The sequence below is a fragment of the Poecile atricapillus genome, chromosome 3 (genome assembly GCF_030490865.1).
Source record: "Poecile atricapillus isolate bPoeAtr1 chromosome 3, bPoeAtr1.hap1, whole genome shotgun sequence".
In the NCBI taxonomy this organism is placed as follows: domain Eukaryota; kingdom Metazoa; phylum Chordata; class Aves; order Passeriformes; family Paridae; genus Poecile; species Poecile atricapillus.
This window is the reverse complement of record NC_081251.1, coordinates 23,587,825-23,608,517: the sequence shown is the minus strand read 5'-3', so window position 1 is coordinate 23,608,517 and position 20,693 is coordinate 23,587,825. Positions and strand designations below refer to the sequence as shown.

General features: G+C 36.1%; 1 protein-coding gene across 1 annotated transcript in view; it reads right to left on the bottom strand.

Annotated features, from left to right (window-relative positions):
• MCPH1 (microcephalin 1) overlaps positions 1–20,670 on the bottom strand; it is a 126,241-nt gene extending 105,571 nt beyond the window's left edge. Inside the window, exons 1-8 of the mRNA XM_058835526.1 lie at positions 20,550–20,670; positions 18,331–18,422; positions 15,923–16,041; positions 10,964–11,048; positions 10,341–10,461; positions 9,906–10,046; positions 8,833–8,928; positions 5,632–6,642 (exon numbers count right to left, since the gene is read on the bottom strand). Of these exons, the coding sequence (XP_058691509.1) occupies positions 5,632–6,642; positions 8,833–8,928; positions 9,906–10,046; positions 10,341–10,461; positions 10,964–11,048; positions 15,923–16,041; positions 18,331–18,422; positions 20,550–20,568 (1,684 nt within the window). The 5' untranslated portion in view covers positions 20,569–20,670. The remainder of the gene's footprint in view (positions 1–5,631; positions 6,643–8,832; positions 8,929–9,905; positions 10,047–10,340; positions 10,462–10,963; positions 11,049–15,922; positions 16,042–18,330; positions 18,423–20,549) is intronic.
• Positions 20,671–20,693: the final 23 nt, after the last annotated feature.

The following is a 20,693-nucleotide window of genomic DNA, read 5'->3' as shown; positions in this document are numbered from 1 at the left end:
AAAACATCTTGCCACACAATAAAGAAAAAAATTGCCTCTTTTTGCATAAACCGTAGAACTATTAAAGATGTATTTTGAATCTTAAAAAAACCCTAATTACATGACTACATAAAATGTAAGATCATGTACTCCACCACTTTACCCACAGTAGTCTCTGGTAATTTCCATTAGGTTATTTCAGGTTTTGGGGGTTTTTTTGAGGGGCAGCTTGGCTTGGGGGCTAACAGTGAAAAGTGGCATAATACTCTTTTTACTGCTCTTGGCTGAATTCTCATGCTCCACAGCACTTGTCCCACTTGGGCTTAAAGTCATAAAAACTGTTTGCTTGGACTTCTTTCCCATTAGGGTTCATTCCTCTGGGTTCTTCATATTTACAGGAAAGCAGGAAGAGAGGATAATGTCCCTTATCTCTGCTTATCAGCTCCCGGATCTTAGGCACTACATTAATAAGGGCTATTCTTTGCTATTACATTCCTGTCTATCAGCACTTCTCAAGTACTTTACAGCTTCTCCATCCTATAGTTCTCAAGCTTCACTATTTTCTGTTTTTTTCCTGATTACTTCTTTTTAAAGCAGTCACTCAGGCAAAAATAATGAGTTTTCATCTTTAGTAGCTTTTCCTAGAAGACTTTTAAGTTGACCGAACGTTTTAAAGCAATTGCATCCAGTGTTAGGTCTCCCTAAACTAAGTTCAATATGCAGGTAACTCCTGCCACAGTGGTTCATTAGATCCCCTACATGCTCTTCCAAAACACTGCTGAATGATTGGCACCAAACTCAACAACGGAGCCCTCTGAATAACTGCCACAAACTAGAGTGGTTTTACTTTGCAATTTAAGCTTCTACTCATTCATGATAATTTTAACACCAATGAGAAGTTCTGAACCAGAATATTATCTATAAAATTCCATTTGATATTTCCATTGAATTGAAAAGCAATTAGGGCAAAATGAGCTAGTCCTGCTCAATCAGATAAACCATGTCTATCTAATAAAATATTTTTCTATAGTATAGTTCTCTACTTTAAAAATATTGCTATGAAGTGTCACTTCAATTAAGCTATGTTGTATCTACTATTTTGTACTTATCCACAGAGGTATTTACCCCAACTATGAAGGAATTAAGTCCAAATTTCTCATCATTAGTAATCCTTCAGGTACACATGCACAGAATATTTAATACCTTGGGTTGTTATTATTACTGTAGATATTACTGAAGCAGGGGGCAAACACCAAGTTTTTATTATACAGAACATAATTTCTTCAAGTCTTCTGAAAATGTATGAGTACCCCCCAGATCCTCAGAGAGAGCCTGTTGATGCAAAAATTTGATGTAGCTTGGTATGTGCTCTAGGACAAGTGCCACCAGGCTTTGGCAAATTTGACTACATCAAAATAATCCTCAACCTGTTCCTCTACTCAGAAACACTTGTCCTCTTTTGTTTTAATTATTAGTTACAATTCAACTTTTTGTGAGGATAAATAAAACAAGGAGTCAAGGAAGAAACAGTTTTCTTCTTTATGCCTCATTTGTTTTTTAAAAGGACATAATAAAAGGTCAATAGAGGACATTATAAAATAGTTTTAGAGAGATTATCTTCTTCCAAAGCTGAAAAAAACCAAAAAGACACATCTAATCTAAGGAATTTTTCACATGTGTGCTTTTAAAGACATAAACAGTATTTTAGCAGCATTAAGCCCCATAGGACCTAGAACCTCAGGTAAAACTCATTAATCTAAATTAAACACAATGATTTATTGCACCAAACAACAGATACTGATATTCCAGATTTTCCATCTTAACACTGAACTACACTGATTACAGTACAATGGGTCTTAGTTTTGCAAATTAAGATAATATTTGCCTTCCACATTACCATAAATATATAATATTCACTTGGAAAAGCCTTAAGTTTATTTTTAAGACTGAAAGTAATGCTAAGTCTGAGTTCAAATTTCTAAATGATGTTAGCATGATAAAAGCTCAAGAGAGTATACTCTTGCATTCCTTGCACATTATTATTTATTGTTGTAGCTTTCAGATGAAGAGTCCATGACCTGGAGTAAGATGAAAATAAGTAGCAGTGTTTATTCCAGCAGAACAACTGGGAAGTGTTGAATGTGCCCTACAAAGGAACCTGAAGCTTTCTACCACATAAGCATTAGGCCTTGAAAATTTGGGTTCAGATTAGCCTGCATATTCCACTTCTACTTTAAAATGAATTGTTCCAAGTAGTCTATGGAAAGAAAGCTTATCAAATCTTCTTATCATTAAAGATACTGGGTAAAGGTGCCACTGACATAAAATCACAACAAAAAAACGGGCAAGAAAAATACTTGATATTTAAAACATTTACAGATATAACATTTTATACGGCTATTTGATTACTCCTAAGCATATATCTATATCTATATATATGATGAATTAAGAGACTTCATTAGTTTTTAAAAATATACTGGATTTGCCAGCTTTCAAATAATGTACAATATACAGGAAAAGAAAACCCATTTACTATTTATTTACTAATAGGGGCAAGGAGCAACTTACATTTAATTAAGAAAAGGAAATGCGCCACTCTTAATTAATAAAAATCAATTATACTATCATAGAGAATCAGGTGTAATACAAGATTTTAATTTTCTTCCGCAAAACGTGCATTATTAGGGAAAACACAACTTCTCTTACATGATTGATTTCTTCCATTTTTAAATGAGCTCATTCAAGCTGTCAAACTTGAGGTGCTACTTGACTATGCAAAAGATGCATGAAGCTGAATGTACCATACATGGGAAAACTGCCATCACTGATATAACACAAATATTATCAAAATCACTACAAACACAAATTGAGATTTACAGACATTCCTAAAAAAAAGGATAAAAAGTATAACACTGGATAACTTATGTTTGCAGAATCATATTCTTTTTTTTGTCCTCTAAAATCTATTAGTTTAAACACATTGTCTAGCATGAAAATAAAAGTGTGACATGCTAGAACAGTGATCATAATTCAGTTGCTAGAATTTGAAAGTTATAATTAAATCTAAAAATTAACTGTAATAACTAAGTTTAAACATAGTAAATAAGCTTGATAGAGTTGAAAAAGCATTTGGACAATTCTCTTGGGCACATGGTGTGATTCTTGAGGCTGTCCTGTGCAGGAGCTGGACTTTGGTGATCTTTGTGGGCCCCTTCTTTCCAGCTTGGAATGCCCCGTGATTTTTCTGCTTCCCTATTTGTTTCCATGACTGTATAATGAAAACTACTCTTCTTTGACATTATGAACTATACAATTTACATCTTCTAGTACACTGACACATGGCAAAAAGCCACATACAGTGGGTTCATATATTACATAGAATCGTTGAATAGTTTGGGTTGGAAGGGACCATCTATTTCCAACTCCATTACAATAGACAGGGATACTTTCCACTAGACCAGGTTGTTCAGAGCTCCATCCATCCTCACCTTGAACACATCCAGGGATGAGGGGTCCACAACTTCTTTGGGCTACCTGTTCCAGTGCCTCAGCACACTCATTTTTTCCTAATATCTAACTTAAGCCTACTCATTTTAATTTTAAGACCATTCCCTTTTGTCCCATTACTACATGCCCCCATTAAAAGTCCTTCAGCTTTCTTGTAAGCCTCCTTTAGGTACTGGAAAACTGCTCTTAGGTCTCCTCAGACTTCTCTTCTCCAGGCTGAACATTCCAAATTTTCTCAGTCTTCATAGGAGGTGCTCCAGTCCTTAAATCATCTCTGTGGCCTACTCTGGGCTTGTTCTAACAGGTCAACATCTTGTTTGTGCTTGGGGCTCCAGAGCTAGAGGTCTCAAACCTGTATTTCTCCTACAGCAGGCAGTTCTTTATCCCCCCAATCCCTGCTTTCACCTGCTGCAACATGGGTGGTGTGGCTGAAGCACTTGCTGGTGAAGCCTGGAGCAAAGAACCATGGTGAGTATGTCAGCCTTCTCCACATCCTGGTAACTACCATTCCTTAGAGGACGCATATTTTCCCTAGTCTTTCTTTTGTTGCTGATGCACCTAAATAAGCTTTTTTAATTTACCCTCAGAATCTTGGCCAGATTTACTTCTGATAGTGCTTTAGTCTTTCCAATCAGACCTGTGGCTGTTCAATTTCTTTGTCTTCCTCCCAGGCTACCTGTCCCTGCTTCTGCTCTTTGAAAACTACCTGTTTGTGTTTAAGATTGCCCAGGAGCTCCATGTTCATCCATGCAGGCCTCCTGGCATTCATCCATGCCATCTTTGTAGATATGTGCTGTTGTTCAGTCTGGAGGACACAATCCTTGAATATCATCCCTTGGGTATCATGATACTCTACCAAGCAAATCCCTGGTGAAGCCAAAGTCTGCTCTCCTCAAGTCCAGGGTAGTAAGCTTGCTGTATGCCCTCCTCACTGCCCCAAGTTCTTGAACTCCAGAATTTCATGGTCACTGCAGCCAAGGCTGTCCTTGAGCTTCACATTCCTCACCAGCACCTCCTTCTTGGTGAGAACAAGATTCAACGTATCACCTCTATGGCTCATTTATCACTTGGAGCAGAAAGTTGTCAATTATGGGTGTACATTTATACCTGTATAACATAGACCTGCATCCACTGCTTTTTAAACTGTGTAATAAATTATGCACTCCAGATATTAAAATACAGGTGTAATGAACTCAAAATGGCAGCTCACAGCTCAGCAGCTTATTACTCACACATATAGGTACAGTCAAGGTTCAACCTTTCCACTGAATTTTATAAGTCTGATAGCAAGTTTGTTGAGCACTTTGAGTTAATAATTACTTTTATATAATTAATTGATGCACTACTACAGAATTTTCTAGGGAAGATAAATTATTAAAATACAAAATTATAGTTACAAAAATTCAACCCCATGTAAAGCTTGACAAAGCTCAAGATATCAAAATCAGAAAATTATTCCAATGTAAGTTAGGAGCATCTTCCAAGGAAGTTCCTGAGATTCTATATTTTAGTATACATTTACATTAAAATACTTTATGCTAAATTAACTTGAAAATGCTTAAATATAGAAAAACACTCTTAAAATTATTATTAAAAATTAAGATTAGTTCCATATAAAAAAGTCATGGTTGAAAAATATGCTTCCATTGCAACTCTTGCAGGTCCTATTTCATCTTCACCACACAAGAAATTGCTAACTCAAATATCTTTTTTCTACCAGAGATTTTATGATCTTAACTGCAATTTTGGTAACAATTTTCACTTGTGAAATAAAAATAGTTTGAACAAGGGAACATATGATGAGACTCTGGTTTCTTAAACAGATTTTGAGTAGCAACATGAAATTAGGAGATTAGGAGAAAAGAAGGCTCAGCATTACTTTTGTTGTGTATAGTGGGCAGTTTCCTTATCTCTTATGACTTTGTGCTTGTAAGGTATGGGAAAACAAATGGGGATTCTTTTGGATTCTATGCATTCATTTATTTTACTCAGTAATAAAATCAGTACCATAGTATTTTCTTCTTCTGGTGTATTTCTGAAGTATTTTTCCTTTTGGAATGGCAGTTCATTTTGCAATTTAGTTGCATTAGTATATCTAAGGCAGTATGGTATCTTTTGATTTTCCAGCTCTATGTAGTAACTTACCAGCAGTATGAGCACAGTCATTTACACTGTTGTAGGATTTTTCATGAGCATGCTGTGGAAGCCTGTCCATATCATCAGTAACTAGAGCTCCTCCAGCGTCATCTTTCTCATCACCTGATATATTTAACGGTATGCTTCCTGGATGTTTAGCTGGTTTGATTTTTTTCTTTACTGGAAAATCAGTCACTGAAATAGACGTTTTCCTACTTTTCTTAGTAGTTATGCAGTTATGTAGCTCACTGAAACTCACATCATGCAGGTCCATGCTTGTAAAAGAGTCTTTGGAACAAACTTCAGGAGGATTCTGTGATTCCTTTGGTACTTGTACCTGTACTTCATTTTCATTTGAATTAGATGATGAAAAGAAATCTTCATAAGAAGCCTCTTCAGTGCAGTAAGACTTGCTATATGTAGTAACTCCTTGCAAGAACCCCTTAGAGCCTGATGCACCAAGTTCTGAGGTAGCCAGCTTAAAACTTGGTAATGTTTGTAGTTTCTTCCTCTTCTTGTCTTTAAGAACACAGTCATTTCTGTCAACAGGGAAGCTTTTATCCAGTGAACATGTATTTAAGTCTTCACTACTCATAGGTGAACTAGAGAGACTGTCAATCAAAGCAGGAACAGCATTTAATTGGACTGTTTTTTTGGAAAGAGTAATATTACCAAAGCCCTCAAGAAGAGAACTTTTATTTGCAACTGAAGTAGTCTTGGTCTTCTCGTTCTTCGGATTTTTCTTTGGAAACTTTAAACGTTTCTTTCCTAAAGACAATCTGTGATCCAAAGTATGCTGTATAATCTGATTCTTTGTTAAACTTCTGGCATGTTGTTTTGGTGTTAAGCTCGTCTGCTCATTGCTACGTGATGGAGAATTCACTGATGCACTCACAGATACATGAATATCAGTCCAAGTATCACAGTCATGTTCTGCTGCCTCCATTCTCTGACTCTTTAACTTCTCAGTTCTCCAAAGATAATCACAACTTGAGTTCAAGCAGTCTTCCATTTGTTCTTCTGCAAAACAAAAAAATGTGGCAGCATAAATGTATTGAACAAATCAAAGAGTATCAATTTCTTAGTGAAATATATATGGAATTCCTGAACTGAAAAAACAAAGATTTAGCCACTTCTCTGGATATTATATGTCAAGTCAACAAAAACTAAACAGGAAATGGATTAGAAACAAAGCACGTTCTATGTTGACAAGAACCTACAACAGTTTTAGCTATTTTATCCCCTTATCTGGTCATAAGCACAAATTCTATTCTGTTTTCTTGAAATAAAGCAGCAAAGGAACTCGTTACTCCTCTTGCATTTGTAGAGAAAGCAAGATGATATTCTGATAAAGTTACCTTTAGTAACAGTGGAAACTCATTAATAATTTTTGCTACCACAGCATTAGCACCACCTTGAAGGTTTTGCATTTAAGATGGAATTAAATACAATACCATACTATCAATCACATACATCAATACAATGTACAAAAACAATTAGAATTACTTCTTGTAGCTATTCTTATGAAAGTAATTTGTGTTGGGTATTATACAGAATCTATTCATAACTCTTCACAATAAATTCCTCTGAAACAAGCTAGTATTTCTGATTAATCAACGTGCATTTTTTAAAATCCTGTTGTTCTGCAATAAGATGATTGCAACACATGCTTTTGCTTAAGCAGATGATGAGTGCAACATCACAGCAATACTCCTTCTGTAAGTTCTCCTATAGGTTTAAGGGGAAGTCTTGATGTTATTTGCTTACTTATATAGATAATATCTTTAAACATATGGTGTAGCTAACTGTATTAAGAAAAATAAAACATATAGAGAGAAATTCCACATTATATGATCAGTCTCTCATACTGACAACTGACAAAGTCAGCTTCAATCCTCAAATTAACCTGGCTTCTTGAACTTTCCAAACCATTACTAACCAGTCTCATATCTCTTAGGCAAAAACACAGGCCACTGTCGCAGAGTGCTGGAGATGGAAGCTACACTAAATGCTGTTATGGGAATTTTTGGTCTGTTCTTAGTGTAAAATTACATTGTGCAGTTGCAAAGCTGAAGGGACATATGCAAGGCAAAGCTCACAAATCACAATGTTCTACCTCATCAGCTACCAAAGTAAAACAGTTTGCTGGAACAGCTATACTACTTCCAGCGTTCAACTATCACTTTTCACTAATATTGCATGAAGACATAACAAGCTGTCGCAGGCTGCAAGAAACCCACTGTGTTCTTAGATAAGCCAACATGTCAGAACTCCTGTACGACATGAGTAAAATACAAAACCTCAAAACAAAATGCGGTATAGCTTACTGTTAGGGGAGAACAGAGAGCAGGCAAAGTGCTCTAGTGGCCCTCATTACAAATTCTAAAGACTCCCTTCTCCTCACTTTCCTACTAAGATCAAGGCCAGCATCTGATTGAGCTTTTTGCCCCAATGACTGACAGATGACATGAGGTCTGAAGCACAAACTTTCTGCATACATAATCAATACTATTAAGATGCTCACTGATGTATCTCAACAGACTTCACAATCTTCTGTTTATGCCCTGCTAATACACCAAAACACAGGAACAAACTCCTAACTTTACAAGAATGATTTTATAAGGTTCTTGACTTGCTCACAAATTATTTTAATCCATCTTAAACCATTAAACATTAAAAAAGACAATTCATTTTTATTCTTGTTATTTCCTCAAACTTGACTACGTAAGCTGAAAAACACATTAGGCTAACTTTGAAATTCAAGTTCTTCAACTGAAAATTTGGAAGACATATCAGTTCTTTCAGGTCTTACCCTCATTCAGATCTCTTTTAAGCTTCCCATATTACACTCTTTGGTGTTCACTCTGTGTACTATATATGATCACTGTTAAGAGCAGAGAAGATTGATACCATATAGGACAAAAAATTATTAATAGGGAATGATATGAGTAGAGAGGAGGAAGTGAGGCAAGCAATACAGCAGTAAGGCAGAGCATTTACCCAGCAGGATTCCTTATGCTCCATTTTTCTTGACTTCTTAGTACAACTTAATTTCTTTAGTAAGGAAAAACTAAGATAATTCAGTTTTAAATATAAAAGATAGAGAAAATAGATACAGTTCTCATTTCGGTATACAGTACTTTCTGAAGTAAGATATAAAGGCCACTTATTATTTTTAATTTCTGTAATATATTAAGTTGTGTTAGTTACCAGGTAGCAACACATCTTCTGAATTACTTAAGATGCAAGTAGAAAGTGTGTAGTCTTCTGGTGAGGCACTTGGAAGTCTTTGAGTCATTTGTGAACCTAGGAATACAAAAAAGCTATTAGAAATTTGTAAGCATTTTTTCTAGGAAACTCAGCAGCATATTTTTCTGAAACTAAAGAATAATGTCAAACTATTTAGAAATTATTACCGGCATTTTTAAGGCCTGCTGAGACATTTTACTAAAGAATCTGTGAAATCTTGCAATTGGCAGTCATGTCTTGATATAGCAGAAATGTTTTTAATGTTTGAAGGTTTACCTTAAAATTTGGAGAGAAAATAAATACAATCCTCACTAAAATGAACTGAGATTTAATTTTTTATCCATGTGTTACTGTTACTTTAGTTTCACAACTATTTTTGAAATCAGAAATTCAGTCTAGCTGACACACATCTTAAAACTTCAAATACTATGGATTCCACCCCACCAAAAAATGTTCCACATTCAACATTTTTTGCAGTAACTGGAGAAACAATGACTTAGACTGTAATATTTTCTCAATAAAGTAATGCAAACACTAAAAAAAAACACCTGAAAACTACAATCTAGGTTTAACTAATTAGAATATGCATTTTAAAATTAACTAGATTTTTTAAATAAGGTTATTAAATTTTTTTTCTTTTTTAAGTCCTGTTCTTCAGTACTTGGACAGGTATCTCATCAGTTTTGGGCTCCTTTTTAAACTGTTGATGTGGGAGTAATAGCATTACAGTCTTTGTTATGCACAGCATCCACATTAAAATTTAACAGGAAATAAGATTTAGAATCTCACTGTAAAGTTTAATCAAGAGGTGATAATATCAATTTACACTGAGCTAGAAAGTCTATCTTAAACATTAGTCCTCTTGAGCAGTCTAGTGATCAAAAAATTATTTTGCAACCACCATGTTCCAGACATGCAATCAAGATACGAAAAAAATTCTAAAGGCAAGAGCACAACAAGTGCACAAAAAAGTCAGCAATAAAACCAGCAGCCATTTGTGCAAGTTCATAAGTAAGTAAAATTCAACTTCTTACCCATAGGAGAAAGATTCTCTCTTTTTTCCTTAATATCCTTTATTCTTCTTTCCATTGCATTGCACTGAGCTTTTATCTTATTAACGGGGCTGTATATAAGTGAACCATTGTCTTCAAATAATAAAACTGGTACATCTGTTTCTACACAAAGAAATTGTATTTATATATTAATATTTAAATGATGTAACAGCTTGAGATTAAGTTTCTTTCTTTTTATTCCATAAAACTTGGTAAAAACAGCTTTCTTAGATCTAAGATCATTAATGTCTTAACACAACAGAACTGCAAAGAACTCTGTAAAAATTAAATCAACTTTATTTCTCATGGCAAGATACAAAAGACTGAAAAAAACCCTAACCAACAAACACCAAAACCTCATCAAGTGCTTTAAAAAAAACTTCAAATATTTGAGTCTTAGTAAAAAGTAGTTCTTACCAGCATTAACTGCTGTCTTTTGTAGGGCTAATTCTTTAGCCATTTGGTTTAGTCTTCTCTGAAGCTTTCTATTATTTTCTGGAGTTTGTTCAACATAGTCTTTTGGCTGCATACATTTGTGCTACAAGACAGACAAAACCCTTAATTATACATATAGAACTGCCAAAATAATGACACCTCCTATTTTGCCTACCACTTTGTCATGGTATTGACTATTGGTATTTATGCTGCTTATCACCTCCTTTAGAACCACAGGTAATTGTAGAAAAAATCATTTTGCAAAGTAATCTTTAATACTAATTAAGAAAGAATCTAACAAACATTTTTTTTTTTTGCTTGCAGCAAAGTTAAAGATTTAAAGACAGTTTTTTAAAATAATAGTATTTGTTGCAACTCTGTAAAACATAAGCCACATACTAGTAATTTCTTTGATTACTCATCATTATATAATTTGAATTGAAATCTCTACTATTATATATCTCTATTATATAATTTGAATTGAATACTCTACTCAGATAGAGTTTACAGAATGTTCTGAAAATAGTTCGAATGCTTGAGGTCAAAAAGCCAAGTTCAAACTTTAAAGTTTTTTATTCTAGGCCCCCCAAAAAAAAATCACATACTTTTTTGATTGGTATTAGAAATCCCTCATTAGTGTCTACTGCAGGAAATAGGGATTCATCAACATGGGTTCCAGTTTCTCGACACCTGTACAGTAAATTAGAGAAGGTTTCATGAGTTTTTATTTTCTCAGTTTTGTTTGAAGAATGAGAGCTTTTATTGCAAGAAGAGTTGTCTGAGTCCTGCAATAATGAAACACCAACCCCTTCTAAGTGTGTTAAGTACCTACTTTAAGGTAGGTACTGTAATGTTACCCCCTCCCCTCCTTCCCCGTCTATCTATTACATGACAAATATGTGATCCAAATTTTTGTGCCAATGATGTCCTCCAAATTGCTGCTCTGGAAGGGCAAGATTCCCACTCATGTTATTTTCCACACCCTTCCAAGCTGCTGGATTGGCCTTGCAGCAGCCACTCGTGTGGCTCTGGTGACACCTAGTGATGGAACTGCTACACAGTGTGAGCCTGTACAGTTAAGGCCTCATCCTCACTTGGGTTGGAATGGACGAGAAAGATGTACCACTGCAGGTAATTGTCAAAGTCACTGAATTTAGAGTTCTCAGGGGCATCAAAAAGAGAAATTAAGCAGCTGGACTTCAGTGACTGTTATTAAATTCTGCATAATAACCAGCATAGACGTAGATTACATGAAAAGTTATGTTAATTCAGAGATTTAATTGATACAGAGAAGCTAAACAGCAGAAAATTTTAGCATTAAATCTACGAATCTTTTACTTTGCAGACAAATCTGAATGCAAATGATTTATAAAACTTACTTGTGGGATGAGTTATCCTGCTAAGAAAACACAGGTAGAGCGTCACAATTACACATTTGATGCAGAAGTATTAAGTGTTCCTAATTTGGGCAGATCGTAGCTATTCCATTTTATATTGGGTTCTTTTTGTTCCCAGATTTTGGAGGTTTTTTTGGCTGCTCACTGAAGTATTTGTGTTGAAGAAGCAGTAAAAAACTTTTTCTCAGTGACCCCAAAGCTGTCACTCATTTTGCATTACACTTTAAATTTTTTTACATGATAGCAAGTCCTTGACTTTTGTTTGCTATTTTTAAAGTTGGACATATTTATCATTTTTAGAAAGAAAAAAAAAAGCAAAAAAGCAAATTTAAAGCAAAAGCAAACAATTGTTTGAAAATTGAAAATAACTTTACTCTGCAGTTATAAATTTTTCTGATTTTCAATTTTCATCTTAAAGGGTTGTCTTCTCAAACTACCTCCTAAACTGTAGAACTGTATACAGTTTAGGCCCAAATAGATGCTCATCCTATAGAGCAGAAGCTTACAATAAAAGCTGGAGGCTTAAATCATTGGAGAGAGCGCTAGAAATCCACTAAAAATTCAACAAGGCAATGATCACTAAATACTGCACAAACCCTTCAAATGTTTCAGGCCTTTATAGAGAAATCTAAGTATTACAGCACTTTTCAGCTCATAGGGCATACTCCTCTGAGCAGCTCAAGCACTGCTCAGGGGAAGGCAACACTGGGGTACAAGTCTAACAGGCTGGAAATAGGGGTTCACTAGCTCTTAAATGTGAAAGAATTTTCCAGAAAACAGTTAAATGTAAGAGTATTTTCCACAAAGCAGAAGAATCAGGAAATGCTGGACTAATTGTACATTACTTGCTTCCCTGTCTGGTATTTTCAGAGCTCAAACACCAAGAAGGAGCATCCAGATTCAATACCATATACTGCTGCATCCTGTATTATCCTCCAATATGAAGATTCTCAAGAGCATGTAATAACAAAAACAAAAGCCAAACATTCCCAGTTTACTGTGCTCCACAGATTTCAGGTCGTCAGATGGTTAGATGCAATATTATAGTTGGGTTTTGATAAAATGAAGTGTTTAATTGCTTCAGTAACTGTTTAAACCCATGTAAATCCTTGCTCATTATGATTCTGCAATAAGGAGTTCTACAGCCTAACCCTGTGTTATTAAAACCCATCATTTACAGTTTTCTCTGAATCTGCCTCCAGGTATATTGATGTAATGCTTTCCAATTTTTCTGCTGGAAAGGAAAATATACATTCATTTCCCATTCAGCGTCTCTACATAAACCTTTGTGTTCATAGTAGTCTCCCTCCTCCACTCCTTTTCCAGACTGAAATATTCTTGTCTCTTCAATCACATCTTGTAAGAAAACTATTTTATAACTTCAGTAAAGCTCATTGCCATCCTCTGGCAACATTCCAAATATAACCATGATAAAATGCTGTCATTCCGCTATATGAAGTTTTATGTTCTATTTAATTTGATTTTTGACTACTGCTGAGGTAACAATGGTATGAAAATGTCTACTGTAAATACCAAAATGCAATGATCATCCTTCTGATATGCTTAAGTGGAGTGCTTTACACAGTCTTCTTTACACCTGCAAGAATTTTATTCCCCTCAGTCTTAGCTTCTTAACAGAACTTCTTCCATTTTAAGTAGACACCTTTTTAAATGTAAGCATTGTCATAGAATTTCTTGGGTTTGGTGTTTCATCGTGAACACATACTGTAGTATAATTAATTATATTAATCAAGACCAAGTAACAACTAACATGGTTTTGCACTGCACTCCTAAAGGAGTCACCAAACCCCAGCCTACAACCTGAAAGTTGACAGGTACTATTATCTTGCTGAGATAACATTTCACAGCTTTTCTGACCATTTTGAGAATGTTCCACTTGCTACTGAATGAAGCAGCTGGTTAATCAAGCCATCTTTTTTAGCAATGCTAAAACTAAAACTCTGCATGAGTTACTTACACAGTTATTAGGTTCAAACTAAGTTTCCATTCACAAAGGACCACAATTTTGTGGGTACATATTATTCAGTCCTTCCTATTTATACTGTTACATTTACAGGGTTCAATAGACTGTCTTCTGCCTACTAGTGTCTGAGACACTAGTAATGTAGTCAGGCAAATTGGTTCTTATTACAAAAACCAAAAATTAGTATGTATCCTGGCAAAGACTCATTTTAATTTTCTACTGCCTGTGCCTCATTTGAATAACCCCATGACCAGTACGAATACTCATTACTATCTCTGATACAAGCTTTAGTGCTCCTGACATATACTTTGCTCAAGGATATGATATTCGCATGAATTCTGCTTACAGTATACACCAATCTAAGCTGTATGTTCTTCTGTACCTTTTGGCGTTTACTTTAAACTAAAGGCCAGAAGAAAAAGATTACAGAGAAGTTCAATCATAATTCACAGCTTGGCTCCTCCTCTGCACTAAAATAAATCTACTTTAGATGATTCCCCCTGTTCCAACAAACTTCACCTTCTAAGCCAGGTACCAAGACCTTGCTTTGGTCAGAAAATGGTAACAGGAAAAATTAAAAATACCATGAAGATGCTAGCCTTCTCTTTCCTACCAAATAGCCTAAGGTTTCCCTCTAGATGCTTTCTCTTGTGTTTTCCTCTGTTGCTGTTACCCAGCAAAAGTCAAAGTTCCTAGAGGCTTTTATACCTGGATTTCAAAGCTCCATGCTGGCCCTTACAGTATCACATGTCCAGTTGTTTCTACAGTGTTCATCCCCTCAATGCTTTCCAGCAGTACACAGGAGACTCTTGTGGTGGAACTACTATCACAGAAAGAGTATTTCTGTATGACTCTCCCCTGTAAGGCACTCTCCTTCTTCCATTGCTGATGGTACTCACCTGGACTTTTATGAGATCCTTTTTACTACAGCACATCCAAATCTCAATAGTTTATAGTTCATGTGACTAAGATTTCAAATTCTGCATTTATACACTTAGCCACCTGAAGAACATATTTAATTTTGCAACAGTATTGAAATAATCATTATTCTCACACATTCAAATAGCACCATGTCCCCAAAAGATACAGTCACATAAATAAAATTTTGCATTGCCCTCATTTTTGGGAACTTAAAGTATTTCTTCCTTGGTGTTAAAGCTTTAAAACTGGCTGAGTTGCGTGCCTGTGATTTCTATATCTGACATTCTTAAAAAACCCAACAAATCAAACAAAAACCACTTGCTTCTGAAGATCTGCATGAATATCTTTTTTGGCTAATGGACTTGCATCACAAGTTTCCAAGCTGTACTGGCCTACAATTAGGTTCCTGTAGGCCTCAGTTTACCCTCTGTCCTTGTGCCACACTTTTTTTAAAAAAAGCAAGCCCAAAATGTTTGCACTTAGAGCACTACCTCTCCATACATGACAATTGGTATAGGTAAGGCCCTCTTTACTTGATTTATATTCTAATTTCCATCATCACATTGATTTATCGATTGGAGTGTTTAACATATGCATATACATGAACATTGTTTTTACCCCTTATCTGAAATCTTAGTTAGGCCTGACAAGCACTTCATAAATTTAGAGAAGCAACTATGGACTAGTAAATTCTAAAGGGTTGGTTGCAATTCTAAATGGCTTGTTGGAATTTTTATTTAATTTTTTTAAAATAAATTTAATTTTTTCCATATGGTAGAAGAGAATCTTCATGCAGTTTTGTTCTGAACTTCCCAAATATCTTAAAAAAAAGAATACATGGATCTTTTTCTTTCTTGCTAGGACATACTCTGTTTACAGGATTTAAGTACAGAAACAGTACAATGACCTTAATGAAATGTGCTTTCATATTAGAAAATGTAAGAATTGTGTTCAGTGTAAGTATGGCCTTCACTGTCTACACATGCCATCTGAGAGCACAAGAGTAGAACACTGTTAACAAATATAATATGAAACTACTTCACCACATTAATTTTTTAAGAGTTAACATTTTACCTTTCTGCACAAGTCACATGCTTTATAATAGGAATAATGTAATAGAAAAGTTATAATTTACTCACAGATTTATCACTATTTCAAGTACATCAATAAAATGGCTTCTGGATTTAAGTTTTTTGATTAAAAAATACTAGAATATATTTTCTCTGAAATAGACCACATTCATTATGACCACAAGTACTCACTTTTCCACCCAGAGTACAGAAACTATTTTTACACCCATCTTCTGTGCTTTTTTCCATGTAGTCAACCGTCCGTCTTTGAAGACTAGATGGGTCACATGCTTATTCAAAGTTTTTGAAACCTGCAGAAATACACAGAGAGTTCATATTTAGGTCCAATAATTGGAAAATGCTAATGAAACCAGACAGCCCATTTTTAGCGTATAAACCATTAGCGTTAAAATTTATTCTAAACATTATGTCAAGTACCCTTTTGATCTTTCCCAACTTCACAAGAAGCCTCAAGTAATCAAAACTCCAGTCTCATTAGTCAAGCTAATTCAGGCTAAAGGGATGGAATAAGCATTTGTTTTCAATCTTCTCTAGGTTACCATTTTCAACTCCCTATTCTAGGTGTATCGCTAATTTTGCAACATTATTATTTACGTAGTGCAACATAATTTCATATGCAACAGCCAGTCCAGAAAGCAGATGCCACTATGCAAAGAAGTAACATCTTTTAGGCAAAAGAGCTCAGGCTTAAAGAGTATAGTCAATCTCAATTCCTAAACTAATTTTTGAAAATCAAAATCACTTTAGTTTTGAGGGAAAGGCTGAAGTTACTACTAACAAAAATTCTATGGGAATGCTTTAAAAATGAGAAATACAGAAAATTATAGTCAGCACAGATAACCAAATTTTCAGTTATCAGTCTCCATTGGCAAGTGATGTTTTCAGTTGTAGATACTCCATTTTTCACAGACAAGGTTTCCTTTGTGGAGACTAAGCACCCTACACAGAACCGCTTGATCAGTTGTGATTGTTGACATGGTGACATCAGTAGAATTCATTTTTTACAGCAGCATCTCCCCAGCCAAATGGAAATAGCTCCATGGCTTTCTGTTGCACCCTCAGTTGTATCATTATACTTTGCTTACACCATGCTGGGTCTGAATTTAGCTTTAAGAAAACTACTTAGCTTTTCCAAACATTGCTGGTGGCAAGCTGATTATGACTTCTTAGAAGACAAAAACCTGTGATATTTAAGTATCTAGGTTTAAAATGATCCATTAGTCTCTTACAGAGTAAGTTATTGCTCCAGATGCAATTGCTTACTCACTTTTTCCAGTATTTGGCTCACAGCCCATGTCCTAAGGATGCTTGATGTAGCTTTGTCTCCAAATTATGGAGGAGCACCACCTTACACCTCCCTCTCCCCTTTCTCACTTCCTCCCCTTATCCTGTGCATCTTCTGCTACACAGATGAACTCTGAGATGTCTGAATCAAGTATCTAGCAAAAAACTAATCTAGAATTTAATTTCCTGACACAGTTAACCAAGTCAGCTTAGTATCATGTGCTCAGCTAGTAACTGGGAAGTGTCTGGAATAGGGAAGGGGAATGACCACCCCTATTCAGTCATAGGGATATGCTAAAAAGGCTCATTTGTATCATCTGTCTGCACCAAATTTGATTATTTTGACTATTTTGAAGCCTTATGCTTCTGCCATATTTTCTGTGAGAAAAAAGCATTACATGATTAGAATAGAATTACACAGGTCTGATACTACAGCATATAAATATTTCTTGTTCCTTTTACTTGAGTTATTTTTCTTTGATAACAAAACCAGTTATCCTAACTGTTCTGTCACAGTCAGCTTACTTCATACAGAAAGAAAGGATCTGGGGAGGGAGATCAGCAAGATTTCCTAAATTTTGGTAAGAGACACACACATGCCCATTTTAAAGAGCACTGGGAGTCCACACAAATATTTTTTTGGAGCATGATGTGGGCTGTAATAATCTCCATTAACCAGCGATAATGTGCAAGAAGAGAGGATGCCAGTTTGACTTTGGTCTCTGGCTGAAATATTACAGCTGGCAATTAAACATCTTTTGCACCTACAAGTCAACTATATGTGTCACAGAAAAATTCATTGAGACATATACTGAAACTCCTAAGCTGTATTTTTACTAGCGCTTTCTGGAATTGATGCAAATTTGTGGGAGAGTGAATGGAAGAATAAAATGTCATGGTACTTGGGTTAGAAAACATTGTACTAACAACACAGCAGCTGCTTGCAAGTTGATGAAAATAAAACAATATAAGGTACATCCTTGTAAGCCACAGGTTTTCAACACTTAGATTTGCTTTGCCCACAGTCTGTGGTAAGCCCAATACTTCCCAACAAGAGCATGCTATCATTAATATGCAAAGAGATCTGTAGTTGTGGAAAGGCTTTAAATGCATTTCCCATCTGTCAGCAGCACAAATTTTACAGCACATTGGTCTATTCTCAGGTCTCTGATTTTTTCTCTTCCTGCCCTTTAAAAGCTCATACTAAAAAGAAATATATGTGACAAGCAGAACAAGCAAGCTAATTTATAATTAAGATATTTCATATTTGATTTATTTCAAAATAGTCTCCTTACTTTTGCTCCCATATCAAGAAGCTGCTGTTCAAAGGTTTTTGAGTAATTTTCTGTTCTGTTAGAGGACCAAACTTCTACAAAGGCAAAAATACCTGGATCAGAAGAGAAAAAACAACAACTAATGAATGTAATGAAGTATATACCATTGTAAAACTGGTTAAACTGCCTTTCCAACAAATATTTTTTATACATATTGCATTCAGTTGCAAATACAGCTTTTAGTAAACGGAGTGTCAGATTTTAGCAGCAGAATTTGTTTTAATGTATTTATGTCCCCTAAATTAATTGTAATGGAAATAACTTAGAAGTCTGACACTAGTTAACTTTTCACTTCATCTCTTTAAAACACATTACCAACTTAACAAGCATTATCTTTACATGACTACTCACCCTTACCATTATTTATTAATTTTTAATCTTCAGATTAATTAAAAATTTGAAAACCAGTTGATATAACAGAACTTACAGAACAAAATTACACCATCACAATAGAATTATCCCTTGCCCAAACTCCCAGAAAATTCTGCAGAAATATTACTTAACAGTTTCCAATTGATTTCAATTTTCACTTCATTTATATTGAAATGCCCCAAATTAAGTACATATAACAGGGGTTAATAAAATTTTCTATCAGTTACCTTATGCAACTTTAGATATTCAGATTTAATTAGCTTGCTTCATCAAGCAGATTAATAAACTCTTCAAGGAATCAAGTCAGCCTTGGTTGAGAATTTGTTCAAGCAACCAACCAAAGACAGAAGTACTGATAAGGAGGGATAAACAAAAAAACCTCATAATAATCCCTTCATTAGTTTTACACAGGACAGGAACTAAAGTGACCTACAGTTTCACTGGCCATGCCACTTGCCCATTTTGAATGAGAAACCAGGAAAATTCCAAAAACTCGAGAAATGGCAGTTCACCAAAACCAACTTGAGCCAAAGGCCAGACAACTCTAAGAACCCATGAATAAAACTGAGAGTTTCATTTTTAAAAGGGTCATCCTTAGCAAATATTGCTTAATTATCTTAGCTGCTAAGATAATAAAGCATTTACGTCTGATTAATTATTATGTAGTCACATCTGTCTTCTTTCTAAATTAAAACCGGAATAATACTCCAATTATTCATAACAATAAAACTACTTTTATAAAGATTAAAATATTTTTACTATTAAAAATATCTTTGACGTACAAGAGAAATGTGAAACAAAGCACTTCCTTATGCAAAGCACTGTGAAAAATCTTATTATCAATACTACAACTTCAGATAGAAATGGGAATTTAAGACAAGTCTACTCCAGTGTGCTTTAACTGTGTTCATTCTACTACTAGACGGGCAGATTCTGCTAGAGTTACTTTTTTCCTTGATAGTTCAATTGTGAAGGACAACGCACTTGCATATGAAAATACAGCATCTTCCTCTTACATCAAATATTTTAGAACTTTCATAGTTAAAAATCTCATAGAAAAACAGATCAGAACATTTCAGTAAAGGAATAACTAGGAACTTAAAGGGATTCTACTTCAAAACTCCATGCAGTATGATCAAAGGTATACTTTACAGTAATTAGTCAATTTTAACTAATCAAATATATTCCAGCAAAAGGCAAGGCTTTTTGCCGTTTTTGTACAGTTGATGGAAAGGAAAATGAGGAAGTGCTTGGTGCTTTTTTGAACTAGAAGAGCTCTGAGTAGAGATCGGTTTTTGTAAACACCAGCCTTAGAAGTCCCCCGAGAAGAGGGTGATCACAGAGCAAAGTGGCCATGAGAGGGCAACTTGGCAAGGCAGAAATTTTGAGATGCAAAAGAAAGACACGACTGACTGGGGTAGGAAGAACAGAGGGGTCGCCGGGCAGCGCCCCACCGGGAGGCACCTTACAGCGGCACACGAGCGGAGGGAGGCATCCGGTCCTGCCCACCCGCCGGCCACGCCGCGGGGCCGGGCCTGTGCCCGGGCACAACGCGCTTCCCCCCGGGGCCGATCAGGCCCCGCCGGTGGGATCGGGCAGGTTCGCGGCGAGTCAGAGCAGCCCGCGGGGGAGCCCTGACCACCCCGCTGGCCGGGCCCCCACAGCGGCCCGTCACCCGCCCTGCCGGGAAGCACCGAGACAAGGACCGCAAGGAGACAGGGGGTAGGGGCAGCGCGGAGCCCGCGCCAGCCCGAAGGCTCTTCTCAGCCGCGCCGGGAGAAGCCACGGCACGGCAGCCGAGCCGGTACCTTTCAGGACGGGCTCCATTGGCGACACAGCCCCGGAGCTCGCGGCGCCCGCCAGGGTTCAAACCCGCCTCCGCGCATGGCCCCGCCGCGCCTGCGCACCAGCGGCGGGCCGGCCCTGCCGTGGCTCTGGTGCGCGGCGGGGAG